Consider the following 17,966-nt stretch of genomic DNA (forward strand, 5'->3'; position numbering starts at 1 on the left):
AAGTGTGACTGGCCCAAGGTCACCCAGCAGCTGCATGTGGAGGAGCAGGGACGCGAAACCCGTTCACCAGATTACGAGTCCACTGTTCTTAACCACTACACCACACTGGCTCTCTCTCTGATCACAAGAAAGGCTGCTTGCTGGTTTGACTACTGACTTGAATTTTCTACATTGATCATGAAAGAAAATTAAGCCACCCTAATTACCTTGTTATATGAAAAACAAATTGTATAATAACCTTAAAGGAGGAAACAGCTGCTGTTACCAGAGGAACTGAGCTCTTTGCTAGCCTCCATACAAAATTCCCTGTGAAATTTACCTTATCTTAGAATAGAAATATGCAAAATAATTTTGAGATCATGAACTTGCATGGATACTTAACTAAGGGGGTGTACATCAAGTCTGTGGAGGCCAAATAATGAGACTAACTGGGGTGATATTTATATGCTGTATAATCTCCATTTCTTAGGGCCCTAGGCTCTGCAAGAAGTAGGGCTGTCCAAATGTTGCCTCAAGAGCTCTGGACTGTTTGATCAGCAGAGGGTTTTTAAAAAACATTAACTTAAAAGCTTCATTTACTTTTTTTTAAAAAGAACCTATATTGCTGTGCTTTAAAAGAAACAAATGGGGAGCTCTTCAGAACCCACAGGCACCATTCTGGGCAGCTTCATGTTATAAGGCCTTTTGGAGATCACAAGCAACCATGGGGTTAGTGTGCGAACGTTTTTTTAAAAAACAAAACAAAAAAATAGATGAGCAACACTACACATCACTTAAAGTAAAAGAGAGTACTCTCCCCCCCCCCCCCAGATTGTGGAATAAAATGTATCCCTTTACTTCCCCTCCCTTAAAGCTCTTGTACTTATAATTTGGCAGGCCTAATCCTCTCTGGATTAATTACAGATCAAAGATGAGAATGCACAAAATGTTTTTTTAAAGTGCAGATACAAAGCAATACATCACTAAACTAGGTCACATGAGAGTCACATCACAGTCCTAACCATGTCTACTCTGAACGCAATCCTACTGAATTCAGTGTTTGTTTCTAGCCAAGTTTTTTCACTTACCTATTACTTGCTGCGCATTAACTAGTTATTGATCCATAAGAGGAAAGGAACCATTTTCTTGCAAGTTTACTCAAGAGCCTTGGTAAGCAAGGACCAGTTCTTTGTTTGAGGTGGCCAAGTCACATACCCAGAGCTTGCTTATATATCCAACAATCTTGCTACCGCCGGCTAGTTTACTTTCTAATGTAAAACTTGTTTTACCCAGCAGAAGGGGGAAAAGAAAAGCCACAGCTGGATTGTTTCTTCTTGTTGGCAGGCACATGACTTACGTCTTAACACCAAGAACCATTCTGAAAACATTCTTAGTCAAGACGAATAGTTCCTACTACACTGGTACCTCGGGTTACAAACGCTTCGGGTTACAGACTCCACTAACCTAGAAGTAGTATCTCGGGTTAAGAACTTTGCTTCAGGATGAGAACAGAAATTGTGCAGCAGCGGCAGCAGGAGGCCCCATTAGCTAAAGTGGTACCTCAGGTTAAGAACAGTTTCAGGTTAAGAACGGACCTCCGGAATGAATTAAGTTCTTAACCAGAGGTACCACTGTATGCTACCCAGCAAAAGTATTTATTCACCCCCAGAATGCCTTAAGTGATTATCACAAATGGAACTGTTCTTTGAAGTGTGAATTGTCTCTTTACATAATACTCAAAGCATTTTCTGATCCGTTAGAAAGCTTCCAAAAGACCAACATTAAATGTTGGTCATGTTCTCATGAACAGTGAAGCCTACTTTTAATGATGGGACTAATTCTGGTAGAAATGCCCTTTCATACATACCGGCACATTCATAGAAAGCTGTGTGTTGTACTCCAAAGAAGAAAAGTTTGTATTTGTTTTAGAAGAGATTGAAGACTCTCCTTCAAGGTAAAGCAGCAGCCTATAGAAGCCTCTCTCCACGTGCTTCAAGTCTGGACTAAGATTTGTTTACTCTTAAACCAATTACACATTGAGATTACTGTTCTAAAGATCTGAATATTCAGCAGTAAGCCCCACTGAAGTCACTTCTGAGTAGACATGTTTATGGCTGGGTCGTAAGATAGTCTTATCTGAGCTATCTTCTTGACTGATGTAGTTTTGAAACAAGATCTGGCCTACTACAGAGCCATACATGACATGCAAAAAGTAATCAAAATGAGCACAAGGGAAGGGTGAGCTTCTGAGCCCCTCTTCAGCAGCCCTCTGTGTTGGACTCTCTAGAGAATCCTCAACAGTACTGCTCATGGAAGCTGCATCTGCCCAAAGACCCCTTCCCCACTGCAGCACCACAGCCCATACTGCTCAGGAGGGTCAAATGACTATAGTGAAGTCAACAGGGGTGGGGTAATGAAAGGAGTCCTGGGCAAGGAGCCACCAGCTCACATCCCCCTCAGATTCAACTCAAATGTGCTGTTTTATAACAATTACCAAGTGATAAATGGCACCATTTCAACTCATAATTTTTTGAATCTGCACTCAACATTGACCTGAATTTTCCTGGGCAGCTAGGGCTCTAAATTGCGGGTTTTTTGTGCTTTATGGAGGCATGACACTGGGTGGTCATCAACTAAGTTTTACTCAACGTATGCCGACTAAAATCCATGACTCTTACTAAGTTAGGCCTATTAATTGCAATGGGTCTAAAACATAGCTGAATATCACCCACTAGCTGGAAGAGTTTGTTCTATTCTTTCGTGTTAAGCTGTCTCGTGACTAGTACTATTCATTACTGCAAAGGAAAATGCATTTGTACAAAATTCATTCTTCTAAATGTAGCAAAAAAAGAGAAAGAGATCTTGCTCACTTTATTAGTAGATTTGTCCTTCCAGTACAGAGTAGTTTGTTTCTGGTCTTTCATACCAGGTAGTTTAAAAATATCTGCATTAGAATCCTTATGTAAACCACTTGTCTACAGTCACTGTAGGCTATATGTGAAGGGGTAGCATTTCTTACCAAAGGTATTTCCACAGGAAATGTTCAAATTATCATTTTGAAATCATTCACCAACTTATTACATAGGCTACATTAATTAAAAACTAACCACACAGGTACTTTCATATATTGCACGTTGAGAGCTGCAGGTCAGCCACAGCTGTAGAAGCAGGCTTCAGGTTCATCACAGAAAAATTATATGTGCATCCCAAGAGGATGAACAAGTCCTCATTTAAAGGTGATCGAATGCGCGTTGCTAGAGAAATTATTTCTGCAAAGGAGAAAGAAAGAAAAAAGCTACATAGAAACCAAGTCCAGAGGAGGAAAGAAGAGTTGGTTCTGAAGCCAAGAAATCCTCCCCACATGAAACGTGATGGAGATCAGTCCAGAAATCCAAAGTCATGGTTTCTCTTCAGCATGATGTGCAGAGTCCCGTGAGCTAGCTGGGGATGGGGGACCAGAAGGACCTCCTTGGTAGTCATTGGGTCCTGAAGGTGGCAAGTCTCTGGCAGGAGGAGGGGGGTAGTCCCTTAATCCTTGCGGAGGTAGCCGTGGAGGGCCTGGAGGATAATCTCTTGGGTATGGAGGCCGGAAAGGAGGAGGTCCGCGCTGATATACTCTCTGATCAGGAGGTGGTAGTGGACCATGTGGAAAGTCTCTCATTCCAAATGGAGGGACAGGTGGATAGTCTCTTGGAAGAGATGGTGGAGGGGCTCCACGTACTGGAAGGAAAAGCAGTACAGTGAATTATTCACTGGCAGGAAGTACATGCAATCTCACCCCAGAAATTTGGCAGAAACCAAACAGCAGGCACAGAATCCCAAGTTTACCAACTTCCATTTTAAAGAAGCATATTTGAAGCCTTTATGCCTGGCAGATAATATGTGAACAGACAACAAAATGTTCCACTTCTCAGAAAAGGAACCATCTGTATTTTGCATGCCTCTCTTGTCACTTCCAGTCCTTTTCTCACATAGTTACAACTGTGCTTTGCTATCAACAGACTCACCAAATCTATCAAGGCAATATTCAGATGAAATACTTCAGCCAAATATTCAAAGCAGGTTATGGCTCTCAAATTAGTATTGCTAACATTGCTCAGCTCTCACAAATTCACCACGAGGCACCCCTGCCCACTCACTCATTGCCGCAAAGATAACTTTGTTCTGCAACAGGTTGTGAGAAAGATTCTTGAACCTGTAATGCCAATTCAAATAAACATCTTTTTTTTATTAAAAAAAAGCACAATGGAAAAACAACCATACCTAAGGGAAGAGGTCGAGGTCCATAGGGTAGCCGGGGTGGAAGTCCAACACGAACTGGAGGTGGTGGCAAATGTCCAGCTGCTGGCGGTCCCATTACGGGGGCCCCTGGGTAAGGTGGTGGGCCTTTAGGACCCATGTTAACCTGTGTAAGACAGAAAAGTTAGTCTTCTACTATATACACCAGCGAAATATAAAACTGATCTTCCACCAAAAATGTTAAGTGTTTGAAAGCTATGTATTTTCAAACTCGTTTTCACTGCACACTATCAAACAGGGGTGAGGAATCCCAGGCCAGGGGACCAGTTGCAGCCCTCCAGACCTCTCTAAATGAGCCTCAGACTAAACTCCTTGCACAGCCTTTTCAGTGCCCATCAAGTACTTTTGCCTGGTTAAGACTATGCCTGTTCCTTGCCTGAATGGAGAATGTAGAGTCTTGTGCGTGTAAGTAAAGGGACCCCTGACCATTAGGTCCAGTCGTGGCCGACTTGGGTTGCAGCGCTCATCTCGCTTTACTGGCTGAGGGAGCCGGCGTACAGCTTCCGGGTCATGTGGCCAGCATAACTAAGCCGATTCTGGCGAACCAGAGCAGCGCACGGAAACGCCGTTTACCTTCCCACCGGAGTGGTACCTATTTATCTACTTGCACTTTGATGTGCTTTCGATCTGCTAGGTTGGCAGGAGCTGGGACTGAGCAACAGGAGCTCACCCCTTTGCGGGGATTCGAACCGCCAACCTTCTGATCGGCAAGTCCTAAGCTCTGTGGTTTAACCCACAGCGCCACCCGTGTCCCCTCTTGTGTGTTAGCCGTCTTCAAATTTTGACTGGAATGTAGCCTGCTGTACAAAAGCAAGACTCTCATCCATTGCCCAAACTACTTTTGCCTCTGGCTCCACCCATGATTGGGATGCAGACTGCACAAGGCAATGCTGCTCCTGAACTGAAAAAGGTTCCCCACCCCTGCTATGGGGATTTTCCTTTTCCTGAATACTCTGGCTATACAAAAAACAGGTGTTTCAACTAAGTTACAATCCTGAATATTTAACCACCTAAAACCCATCATCCATGTAGTTAGTATTTCTTAAAGCACCAACAAACCCAAACAAACAGTTAATTTAAACACAAAGAAATCCAGAAAGTACCCAAGGGATTAAAAAAAAAAAAGGCCTCAAATATCTGCTATATTAGATTTTTAGAAAATAACTCAGGACCAAAGCATAGCTTTTACAAATGTAGTATATGTTAGCTGCCCTCACCAATGTATGCAACCCTAGGAAGTCAAGAAGCCTCAGAAGAGTTGTAGCCTAAAATGAGTCTCGCGGGGCTCATTTTGTCATGCTGAGATATGAAGCATCATGCTCCTCTCCATCAAACCAGGGGAAAGCAAAAGCACCAATCCCAGCCTCTTGGTACTCACTGCAGTTGCTTCAACAGATGAAGGTGGAGAAGTAGAAACACAGGGGGCTTCAGGCTCTTTAGGAGGGTTTGGCTTTATTTCCCCCCCAGCAACATAAAGACAGTGAGATGACAGACAAAATAAGAACATGATATGTAAGAGGTGATGTGACCCGTACAGTGGGGCAACATACATGGTTCTTCCCAAAATGCCATCTCAGAAAAAAATTTAAAACCTCCCTGCCCCTTGCTTACCATTCCATCCACTACTGCAGCAGGAGATGATGTCCTTGGCCCACAGGTCATTAGGGATGCTACAGCAGGGCCAAGCTCTAAAGACAAAGACCACATATTTTTTACCATTTTGAAAAGAAATGCATTTTCTCAATTGTGGACACCCACTTGTTGCTTGTCTACAGCTAGAGATATTTTGTTCTTCTAAGTGGTATGTACATTTTGTTAAAAAGTATTTCTCAATTTATATACCACTTACATGCCCTAATGGCTTCTGAGCACCAGCCAGCACAGCCAATTGTCAGACAGGATGGGAGTTGTAGCTCAGCAACATCTGAAGGAGCACATATTCTCTACTTCTGGTTTAGAGACCTGGGCTATGCACTCCCTTCCTCCCTGAACAGTAACACGTACAGTGGTTTGAGCATTGGACTAGGACCAGGGAGACCTAGTTTCAAACACTCACACAGCCAGGAAGCTCATTGAGCAACCTTAGCCAATGACTTTCAGCCTAAACTACCTCTCAGGTTTGAGAGGATAAAAATGTAGAGGGAGAAAACCTTGCACACCATTCTGAACTCCTTGGAGAAAGGGCAGAATGAAATTAGCATAGCACTGTCGCATTAAGGATTACTCCATTTACAAACTATGCACATATGCTAGCAAAAAATAAGGTGCTTTATTTTCCTATTAAGGTCAACAGGACAGAAAAGGCTTAAAATTAACTGGATTATAACCCAACATCTTTAAACACAGTGTGCCATTCTGGCTAATTTAGGACTGCTTTGTTATTTTTACTATTTTCATTCTTAAACCAAAGAAGGAAAAGTGAATTCCATAAAAATAAAAAATTGGCCCTTTATAAAAGTTTAAAGTGTTCAGTGATAATAAAGAAGGCTTCTATAGCAAGACAACCTAAGGAAGAAAGAAAAAGGACTGATTTATTGCCATCTTCACCTCTTGAACCTTCTCTTGGATTGGCAGAAAGGGGCCGCCCAAGGGGTTCCATCATCAGCGGTGGGGAAGGAGCTCCCCCGCTCACAGGTGAGGGTCCAAAGGATCCATCTCGACTTAATGGACCTGTAATAAAGCATGGTCACTGGTGTCAACTTTGTATTTCCTTTTTCTGAAAGGTTAGGCTTGACATTTCAGATCCTTAGCAAACGGTGAACAGAGCATTTACCTCTGCGAGGGGGGGCTTGATGGTCTGGTCGGCCTGCAGTTGGTTTCACAATTAGTGGTCTCTGAAGCGCAGCTATTTTCTGATCCATCTCTATTAATCTATTAAAGGGGGGGGGAAATCAAAAGTTAATCTCAAAGTACATTCATGCTTGTACGATATAGCGCTGAAGCAGGTGCGCCAGGTGATTGGGGGCTGAGGGGTCTTCAGCCCCCAACATTTTTTCAAGGAGGGGGCTGGGCTCCCCCGAGATCCTGTAGCCCCTGCTCCACTTCCTAATCCCCACCGATGTCGCTCTGCGCTCCCCTTTCTCCACCACACAAGCGCTGGCATCACAGCGGCAGGATGCTGGAGCGTCTCGGCATGGCGCGCGAGCGCTAGGTGGGGCAGGACACGTCACATGATGTGTAACATAACACATCACATGATGCACCCCCACAATGGGGGGGGGGGCAAGTCGGCGTCTTTGCGCTGAAGGAATTTGCCATTAAATAATATGCACTTTCACCAAGAAACCTGCAGTTGTGAATAGCTTAGTATTAGTGGCAGTCTATAAAACCAATCACCTTTTGCAGTTACCAAGTAGAGAACATACTTACTTGAGCCTTAAGTTGGAATTTTCCCTTTTTTCTTCAGCTAATGCCCTTTCGGCAGAACGTGCTATGAGCTGCAATAGGGGAAAAAATAGTGAAAGTCATGTTCTGCTAGGAAAACACACATTAAAGGCTAATTGCTGCTGCTCTGCAAAAAGCATTAACTGCCCTGCTCAACTAAATGAAAAGGTTTTTTATATGCTTTAATAAAATCCTTACCCAGTTCTCATGGGCCTTCTTCTCATGGATGTCAATCTTAAAACATTAAGGAAGGAAGGAAGAAAAGTTTATTTTAGTCTGCACATTGGCTTATATCATACATCTACTGCTTCAGAAAGATTTATTGGGATAGCATCACACCTGATTCTTGTAAGATCGCTCTGTTTGCTGCAGTTCTTCAACAATTTCGTCAATTCTCTTTCTGTCAAAGAATTTGAGAGATTACTTCTGCTCACTGTCTGAAAATATGAGACATTACATTCATCAATCAATCAATCAATCAATCAATTTACTTGTATTTTTTCACGTCTTCAACTGCCAGGACTGCTTTTTCATCTGCAGCAGAGAGCTTCTGATCCTTCTCTTGACGCTCATACTCTTCTTGTGACAACTTCCTAAAGCAGAAATTTTGGTATAATTAACCCTCTGTGGCCAGACACAACCTGACAGCATTGGAAAAAGTTCTAAAGCTTTTGTATCACTCTTACACAACTCCATATTTCAGGTAGTCCTCAAACATGACAAATTGTCAATTGGTGTTTCAGCCTCTCCTTGATTCAATGGTGGGGTAAAATAATTTTTTAAAAAATTATTTGCAGCTATGGGGATCAATTCTAGCCCTATTGGAATGGCTGAAAAAACAGAAGCTGGGTATGTTTAGCCTGGAAAAGAGGAGACTGAGAGGAGAAATGATAGCCATCTTCAAATATCTTAAGGGCTATCACATGGCGGAGGGAACATGCTTGTTTTCTCCTGCTCTTCAGGGTTAAGACTCAAGGCTATGGCTTCAAGTTACAAGAAAGGATATTCCGATTAAACATTTGGAAAAACTTTCTGATGGCAAGAGCTGTTCAGCAGTGCAACAGACTCCCGTGAGAGGTGGTGAACTCTCCTTCCTTGGAGTTTTTTAAGCAGATGTTGGATAGCCATCTGTCAAGGATGCTTTAGCTGAGATTCCTGCATTGCAGGGGGTTGGACTAGATGACCCTTGGGTCCCTTCCAAGATTCTATGAAAGGTAAACAGAAAAGGAGCAAAATGATGTTATAGCTTACACAAGCTTTCCAGAACCTTAAAGGTAAAGGTAACGGGACCCCTGACCATTAGGTCCAGTCGTGACCGATTCTGGGGTTGCGGCACATCTCGCTTTATTGGCCGAGGGCGCCGGTGTACAGCTTCCGGGTCATGTGGCCAGCATGACTAAGCCACTTCTGGTGAACCAGAGCAGCGCACGGAAACACCGTTTACCTTCCCGCTAGAGCGGTTCCTATTTATCTACTTGCACTTTGACGTGCTTTTGAAATGCTAGGTTGGCAGGAGCTGGGACCGAGCAATGGGAGCTCACCCTGTCGTGGGGATTCGAACCGCCGACCTTCTGATCGGCAAATCCTAGGCTCTGTGGTTTAACCCACAGCGCCACCCACATCCAGAACCTTATTCCTTCCAAATACTGTTGGACTACAATTCCTATCATCTCTTGACAACTGGCCATGCTGGTTGGGTTGATGAGAGGTCATCCAAAACATATGAAGGGTGCCAGATTGGGGTAAACTGGTTTATACCATGTTTTGGGGTATTTTTATCATCTTTTAAAAGCCCATTACTTACTTCTGAAGTGCCATTTCCTTCTGCTGATAAAGCTCATTGAGAATCTCCACTTTCTGTTGCAGAGTTTTACATTCACTTTCTAGCTGAGATTTTGCTCTCTGCAAGGAACAAGAATCATGTTCCAGCTTCTTGATTTGCTCTGCAATAAGACGAATCTATTTAGTACAACATTTGTAAGAGCTAAGATACGGTGACACAGAACATTCAATTGCTCAGGAAACAAGATAGTTTTCACTCCAGGCTCTATGACAGAAGGAAAAACTGCAAATTTGGATGGAAATAAGCTTCACACAGAGGCAGGCCAATGACTTGGAAGAGGTCCCAACATAAAGAGGAGGACCGAAAGATGGAGCCCTGAAGTAAGGAGGCTGAAAGAAGGTGGAAAGAGGCAGAAATAAGACCATGAATTAAGCAAAATGCAGTCTATCAAAGAAAGGGCTGTAAATAAATTCCCCAGAGCTTAAGATAAGAAGATGCTGTAAGCACTAGGGGAAGTAAGATAGCTTAAAGTAGTAGTCAGCAGCTAAAAACCAAGAATCTGCAAACACAACAGGGAGTGGAAAAAGTGAAACTGGGCTAGACTATGCACAACTGTTCCCTTTTTCTAGGCCCTATGTTCTCTTGGCCTGAAGGAAATGAGCAGACAAAGAATGTCTAGAAGGCTGATGAATGCCAGCCAATGGGGAATGCAGTTGCTGGATCTAGAGCTGAGACAGTGAGAGGTCTAAGCGGTTGACTGTAGTCTCTATCGTCACCACATCATTACACGCTGGCAAGGGAAGTATTAAGGACAAAAAGCAGGGTGAAGCAGAAGGAATCCATTGACTGATTTGAACTAACCAACCATTCTTGTGCCCCAAGGTTTCTAGTCTATTAATGAATGGAAATGGGAACCCCCTTAACTGATGAGTTACTGCAGTGGTTTCTTTTAAAGAACTTGTCATTCCAAATTATACATTTGCTGAACACACCTTCCAACTCATGCCTTGCTGCTACTTCATCATTAAGTTTGGACCGCATGTGATCTCTTTCTTCTTCAATGATAGATAATGTTGTTTTTACCTGCAAAAAGCAACAAATGGCCAGTGAAACACTCTCCTGGAATACAAACTTAGGCCACATTGATTACACAAAACAATGTTTTCATGGGGTTACTTCATGTACCAAACTGCCCACAGATTCTCTCACAGCACCTTTGAGGCCTGCTATAACTAGTGGAATATTACTGAAGGCGTTTCAGATTTTTGTGAGCTTCTACACTATGGTGGGTAAGGGGAAGGGATCTGTGTTAACATGGGTTCAAAAGAATTTTGTATTTTGGGGCTCTGCTTGGACTCAGATCCGTGGGATAGTTATATTTCAGCCTACCCAGTTTCTGTTATGTGAAATGGGTGTTTTGTGCTTGGGCATGCCCACACAGTAGCCATTTTATGAATGTACATGCCCCCATGGCAGCAATTTTGTGAAACTGCTGTGACACTTCAAGAATCCCAAATGTGCCCACTGGCCCAAAAAGATTGGAAGCATCTGTGTTATACCCTTGAAACATCCATCATCTGTTTAATCTGATTCTTCATCTTTTCATTCCTGGTATCTAGAAGGGAGAAAAATTATTTTCATTGTGTTTGTTTAAGCAAAATTTTCAAAATCTGGCAAGAGGAAATCTCCATAGATAATCTTCTCGAAGTGTACAGATGAAAGCAACGTATTTCAACATGAAGCAGGAAAATATTTCAATTATAGGAGCTAAAAGCTACTGATGTTCACAATTGACTCAAGAAAGGGCAGATCCCAATGGCAATCCAATCCAATTATTTATCTGATGAATTGCTCACATTATAGATATAATTCATCAGAGTTGAGAAATTTACTTCTCAGTGATATAGCCAGTATGTTAGATGAACATCATCTTAATTTCTGGTCTTTTGTATTAGGACTATCTGTTCCTATTTGATACACAACAGATGTTAATTATTCACTATTGTGTACCATTGCCCCTAGGAGACTTCAGCTATTGCTTCCTCAAGATTAGCTGCTTGAATGGACTACCAGGTTATCTACGATTTTAGTACCTGAGAGCTCTCCATTGGCCAGATCATTTCCATCATCCCTCTTGCCTTCTGACTCAGATTCTGCATCAAGCTGCTTCAGCTGCATAATGCAGTTAGTCAAAACCTAAAGCAGAAGCAAAAAGCCAAATTTTAAACTATAAGACCACAACATTAGGTGTAGTAGTTCAATCACAGAGTCATGAACACAGAATAAAGTTGTTCTTCAAGAGAGCTTACTTCAATTTCATTTTCTTTATAGGCAAGTGCTTCTTCCATATCATTCTGAGATTTCTGATACAACTTGATCTGTTCACTGAGCTCACTGTGCCTCTCACTCCAGCCTTCTGCTTGTTGCAGCAGCTGAAAGAACACAAATACAATATTAACAATATTACTGGGATGACAAACAGCATGTAACTCAGGCCATCAGGTTTTAAAACTACACCAGAGTGGCTAAATATGTCAAAGTTAAAGTTGTGCCAAAATAAAAAAAAAGAACATGCCACCCCTTAAAAAAATAATGCTGGCTCATAATGAGGGGAGGCACAGGCAAAAGAACGATCATCTGCAGCCATGCACAAAATCCTTTAAAATGAAAGCACAGCTTTAACTGATATATTTAGATATCATCTTATAATAAAAGCAGAAAACAGGAGGGGTGGGTGGATTTCACAGAGGATCACCATTTTAATATTCTCCCTGGAGCAATAACATTTCTAAAGCTGCCACAAGGCACCCACCCGATACATAAAGCAATTCAGGATGGGATTCACCTAACCATAACATGCATCTTCAGCATCTGTCTAACCATCTATATTTCTTTTAGAATTCATTGTTGAACATTTCCACCTTCTCCAATTTTTCATTATACTGTGGTCTATTCCCTTCCCTCAAAAGACATCAGTAGGAGCTGCTGCCCATCAGTGTCAACTGTCAGCAAGGGGAGACTTGCCTTCATCATAACCTGAGCACAATCTAGCTGTTCATCCCCACTCCACTGTGTCAGAGAACCACAGAGAGTTCCCAAAACCAAATGGGGACATCATTTTGGGTGAGAATTTTCTTCTATAAGCTACTGTTGAGAGCTTCTCAGGAATATAAATGAAGATGTAGGTATTCTACATGAGTAAATATTGTAGCTAGCAGCTCCTATGGTGGAGTTTCCTAACCACTTATTTTCCCACAATTGTGCATTCATGTTTCACTTCTACCAAGGTTCCATCTTCTCTAGCTCCAATATCATCCATGTAACAAAAGGTTAACATGTTGCCAGAAGTCATGGGAAGAGAAGGTCTGATAACTACAGCTGATACAGCTATGGTAATTTCCTCAACAGTCTAGGAATCATCAACTAAGGAAGTTTGACCTGGACTTCTCATCAGCTTTCCTTTTTTCTCTCTCTCAAGGTCAAAAAGTATTTCTTGTTCAATGTGCTTTCACCTTGTCACTTATGTTCTGGCATCATATGGATGTAACTTTAAGTTAGGAAGACACTGAAGAGCATGACCAGAAATGACCTTCCGGACGCTACGAATCTGCACAGGAACAACATTGAGCATGGCTGTGGGGGGTGGGGTGGGCAGCTGTTCTTGCCAGTCACAGGAACTAGAGGCACCATCATCAGGTTTCATTCTCTCACAGAGCAATGAAAATCAGCCTCCTAGCACTAGGGTTCCAGACTGCCTTTGCAATGACCAGCTCTAAACAGAACAGCAAGTATAATTCACTGTAAAGAACTGTACTTGTCATATAAGCAAAGGATTTAATAAAAGAAAGTGTGAAGCTCAATATGGTCAAATATGGTGCTTTTTTCAAAAAAATGTTTAGGGGTGCTCTCATCTTGACTCAGGAAAATCACCATTTTATATTTCAAATCGGGGAAAATAAATACAGTAAACGGACAAAAGTACAAAGATTCACAAAATGTTTAGGGGTATGCGTACCCCCAGAAAAAAGCACTGGTCAAATTTATCTAGGGTCAAATACATCTACAAAAACTGCTGCTGCTCCTTAACTTCTGTGCACAGATGGGGACGCAAAACAATACCATCCTAGCTAATGAATAAGCATGACACTTGCATTACAGATATATTCTTTTTGCTGAGAAACTCCAAACACCATCCCTGATTGCAACAATCCATTAGCTTAGGGTTGGACAATGTGTATTCCAGAGGCCGGATGAAACCTTCAGCCAGTTTTATGTCCCCAGTTACCAGACTCTAGTTCCTTTCCGTCCCTATTCTTGCATTCCTCCCACATTGTTCTGCTAAAGGAGGAAGATATCATTAAGCAATACCTTTATGATGGCAACAGAACTGGCAAAAAATGTTCCCAATACTGCTTTTCCAAAAATATTTAAAATATTTTAAATATTAAATATTACTAAATAAGGAACCGTCCCGTGAAATGAGTTACACAAGCCTGGCCTGCTCACCATTGGTTTTGGTTTTGCCCACTGCTGTCAGGCAGCCCTCAAGAGAAAAAAGGTTCCCCATCCCTGCTTTAGCCCCTGGGGGGTCAACTGTTTCCCCAAGGCTTCCCCTAGAGTTTGCCACACTCAAAGCAAACCTAGCTATCTTCATTGTCCTTTGTCTCCTTCCCCAGTGCTGCCCGGGCACTACCCAATCCCTGACTGCACGAGACCAATAGTGGGTCCAACAGTGAAGAAGGTGGTTTCTGCACATGCTGTAGGGGGAAGTAAGGGGCAGATGGGGCTTATTAAGCTGAGAAGATAGCCCATCTAGGAGAAGGAAAACTCTGAGCCTAAACTTCTGCTGCATTGTGGGATATCTTCAGGAGAGGAAAAGGCTAAGGAGTAAACCCTACACACAATCTGAGCAGAGTCACTAAGATGGTTGGATAGTGTCTTGTACGCCTCCTTCTGGCAACTCCAGCCAAGCTGATGCCAAACATATTGTTCTGCTTTCCTTTGGACCACATCAGTGAGACCGAGAGGGGGGTCTTGTTGTCTAGATGGTCCAGGATCTCCATATATACTACCCAGGCTCACATCCCAGAGAGGTCACTTTGGTGCTGCTAACACAGCATTTAGACTTCACCTGCGGAGGTGCACTCCACTGTCTCTAGAGACAGATGGATGCCAACAACTACTCATGCCCCTCAATATTTTAAAATGAGCAAACTTTTCAAGCAGAATTAACTTGGTCTGATATGTACACAAAGCAAAGCCTAATTTATAAAGAACAGCAGTTTAACAAAAATGGTGCACTCACTTGCTCCTTACTCTTCTTAAGTCTCGTATTCTCTTCTTGAATACGACTCAATTCAGACTTCACTTTTTCTTCACTTAGTTTAGCTTCATTAAGAGCTATCTGCACCTAAAAATTCCAATAATTTCAAGTTTAATATGCAAATCACATAAAAATGCCAGTTTACACCAAAAAAGCACAGAATAATTTAATAACCCGCAACATTCAGAATTTAGATTCTTCTATTATCTTGGGAGACCATACCTCCCATTAAACCATGGTTAAAAACAAATTATGGTTTAATACAAATGCACAAGCTGTATGTGCATGCAGCTAAAAAATTCCTCCCTCCACTTCTGTTGCACCACCTTGAAACATGACAGATTCTTGCTTGTTGTGATGTTCAAACCCAGGCTCATGGTATTAACCCTGAACAAACTGCAAGCAGTAAGCCAAGACCAAACTTTTGTTTATTGCTCATAGATTTGTTTATTTGAACAGCAGGATAAGCCAGACACTTAATCGGTCCTGGTAGCACATCAGGAGTGCGAAGAGCACAATGAGAACTTTTCAGCAACATGCAACAGCAAGTTGTGCATTCACATGGAACAGTAATTTGTTTTTAACTGTGGTTTAAAGTGATGCTGATATCAGGTCAAAGATTTACTTGAATTCAAAATCCAGATGTGTTACCTCAGAGAGCTCTACAGAATGCAATGTGATGACTTCCTGGAAGTTCTCCAAAGACTTCTGCGCTTCTGTGAGCTGTGAATAGAAATAAAAAAGGCATACATATTGGGCTTGAAAATGAAAGAGTTATACTGACGCTACATTTACTGAGATGTGTAATACGTAAACTACTGGGTAGTTAAGCAGGCCATCAGGTTACCAGCAACCTAATATAATTTATTTCAAGTTCTGTAATGAAACCCAGTTACAAGGACCCTTATCCCTCAAAGAAATGAGGAGTATACCATAGATACCTAAACACATTTACTAGTCTCAGAATAAGAAAAGATAGCATAGTAACTACATATTGAGCTGGAATACTGGCTCATATTGCGTCAGGAGCACATTCATAAACAGCCTTAGGCAAACAAGTCACTATTTCTCAGTCTCACCAACACAATATGTGGATACTACTAGCCTACCTGAAGGACTGAAATAAGCTCTATGAAGTACTCTGAATACTGCAATGTGCTAAATAAATGTTAAGCATTATCAGTATGCTTAAGGTCAGGGATCAGGCATGTTGTTGGACTCCAACTTCCATCAACCTCAGCCGCCTCCATAAGAGATGATGGGTATTGTAGTTCAGCAACATTTGGAGAGCCACAATGTTTGCTTTAGGTCCCAAGGAAGGGACACCTGCCCCTGGCCCACACCAGTCCTTCTCTAGGGCCTCCCTCCTGGCAGGTGTCCTTGGGCAAGATGCATGCCCTGAGGTGGAAATGTAGAGGAGAGCCACCCACTTGCCTGGGGTCCACCAGCACCCACACTCAAATGCATGGCCAAGGAGAGGTGGCCAGGGAAGGTTGTGCTTGGCTGCTTGGCCTGCTCTCTGCCACCCTTCTCCTAGGCCTGCTGCAGCTGCGGCTCCAGCACTGCTGGGATGCTGCCAGGTCCGCCAAGGAGTGCCAGCCGCAGCTCCCACTGGGAGCTCACTGAGCTGAGAGGGCAAACAGAGTAACCAGCAGGCAACCGCTGTAAGAAGCAGCCACCGCAAGGGTGCAGCGAAGGCCACCTGTTGCCTCACAACGCCCACAAGGTGCCTTGCCCCAGGTGCTGGCAACGGACGCCATGCCACTGTCTAAAGGGCTGTCACATGGAAGATGGAGCAAGCTCGTTTTCTCCTTCTCCAGAGGGTAGGACCTAAACAATGGATTTAAGCTATAAGAAAAGAGATTCTGACAGTAACAGCTGTTCAACAGTGTAAAGGACTTTTCAGAAGGTGGTGGACTTTCCTTCTTTGGAGGTTTTTAAGCAGAGCTTGGATGGCTATCTCTCATTCTTTAACTGAGATTCCTACATTGCAGGGGGTTGAACTAGACGACCCTGGGGATCCCCTCCAACTCTACAATTCTATAAATGTTGTAAGATTATTAACTTAAAAGTTACCATTAACTCACCTATTTTACCTTCAGAACACAGGAGAAATATTGAAAATAAAGCTTGGAGGCATGAGTGTGGATAGAACATTCCAGGGAAAATTCTAAGGATGTGTGACTGACGAGAGCCATTTGTGTGGATTCCAAAGCAGTGAAGGCCCACATCACACAAAAATGGTCAGGTTTCCAAAACCCAATGGAAAATATGAGTTACTGGACTTTTCAATCATAAGTGCTGACATTTAAATATTAAACAGATTACAGAATTTAATGTCAAATTGAAGTTTAAAAAAAGTTCATCTCTTCAAGTGTTCACGAAGTTCTCAACCACCACCACCTTTCCAAGGAGCTTAACCACACTCTCAAACACACCAACAGCCGGTAGCGAAGTAGGAAAAATTGCTTACTTGTTTCTGTTTCTCTGAGTAGTGCTCTTTCTCAGTTTCTAGCATGGTGTGCAATTTTTTCACTCGCTCGTCTAACAGATGGTTTGTTTCTTTCAGCCCCCTGATTGTGTCCTGTTAACAGCAATAGAAAGATATGTTTATTTTGTTTAAATATTTTAAACATCTGTCATAAGAATAAAATCCTTGTTTCATACCTTAAGCCCTGTAGCCTCATCTGAGAGATTTGTGTTTTGTTTCTGGGCCTCGTTCACAGCTTCTTTTGCTGCTTTTATCTTTTTAAAAGAAAACAAACAAACATGGAAAGTAGAAACTTAACATTAATTTCATTTTTGATATCCCAAATTATGATCTTCCCAATTATACTACTAAAAGAGAGTAGAGGACACACACATTTTAGATTATCCAAACACTGATATTAAATTTTTAACTTCAGAATAATAAAGACATGCAGACAGCACAATACCTTTTGATCATATTCCGACATCTTTTCTAAGATTTCTGTCTTTTCTTTTAAGAGAGTTTTAATTTTTTCTACAAGTTGTTTTTCTGTCACTAGAAAAAAGAAAATTAGGGACAAATGTGGAACATTTTTCTGTAGAACTGGACTACTCTGCTAACCCTTACACATCACATGTACCTCAACAATTACAAATAAAAAATGCCCCAACATTGCCTCCACCCCACAACACTGATGTCAACTGCTGAAAATGGTGAGCTTAGACATC

General features: G+C 42.2%; 1 protein-coding gene across 5 annotated transcripts in view; it reads right to left on the bottom strand.

The window, feature by feature from the left end:
* Positions 1-2,818: 2,818 nt before the first annotated feature.
* The window catches only part of MIA3 (MIA SH3 domain ER export factor 3), a 38,219-nt gene continuing 23,071 nt past the window's right edge, over positions 2,819-17,966 (bottom strand). For 2 of the 5 annotated variants that reach the window (XM_083732993.1, XM_083732995.1), the window contains 20 exons: positions 17,705-17,793; positions 17,436-17,513; positions 17,242-17,352; positions 15,420-15,491; positions 14,751-14,855; positions 11,755-11,877; positions 11,539-11,641; positions 11,005-11,060; positions 10,438-10,528; positions 9,467-9,605; positions 8,154-8,255; positions 8,002-8,062; positions 7,861-7,896; positions 7,648-7,715; positions 7,052-7,149; positions 6,826-6,948; positions 5,890-5,966; positions 5,657-5,728; positions 4,243-4,384; positions 2,819-3,699 (listed from right to left, as the gene is read on the bottom strand). In XM_083732993.1, the coding sequence (XP_083589119.1) occupies positions 3,377-3,699; positions 4,243-4,384; positions 5,657-5,728; positions 5,890-5,966; positions 6,826-6,948; positions 7,052-7,149; positions 7,648-7,715; positions 7,861-7,896; positions 8,002-8,062; positions 8,154-8,255; positions 9,467-9,605; positions 10,438-10,528; positions 11,005-11,060; positions 11,539-11,641; positions 11,755-11,877; positions 14,751-14,855; positions 15,420-15,491; positions 17,242-17,352; positions 17,436-17,513; positions 17,705-17,793 (2,069 nt within the window). In that variant the 3' untranslated portion in view covers positions 2,819-3,376. Of the gene's footprint in view, positions 3,700-4,242; positions 4,385-5,656; positions 5,729-5,889; positions 5,967-6,825; positions 6,949-7,051; positions 7,150-7,647; positions 7,716-7,860; positions 7,897-8,001; positions 8,063-8,153; positions 8,930-9,291; positions 9,606-10,437; positions 10,529-11,004; positions 11,061-11,538; positions 11,642-11,754; positions 11,878-14,750; positions 14,856-15,419; positions 15,492-17,241; positions 17,353-17,435; positions 17,514-17,704; positions 17,794-17,966 lie in introns of those variants that run through there. The other 3 variants (XR_014562726.1, XM_083732994.1, XR_014562727.1) reach the window with 3 other exon arrangements.

The sequence above is a fragment of the Podarcis gaigeae genome, assembly GCF_964106915.1.
Source record: "Podarcis gaigeae genome assembly, chromosome: 3".
Classification (NCBI taxonomy): domain Eukaryota; kingdom Metazoa; phylum Chordata; class Lepidosauria; order Squamata; family Lacertidae; genus Podarcis; species Podarcis gaigeae.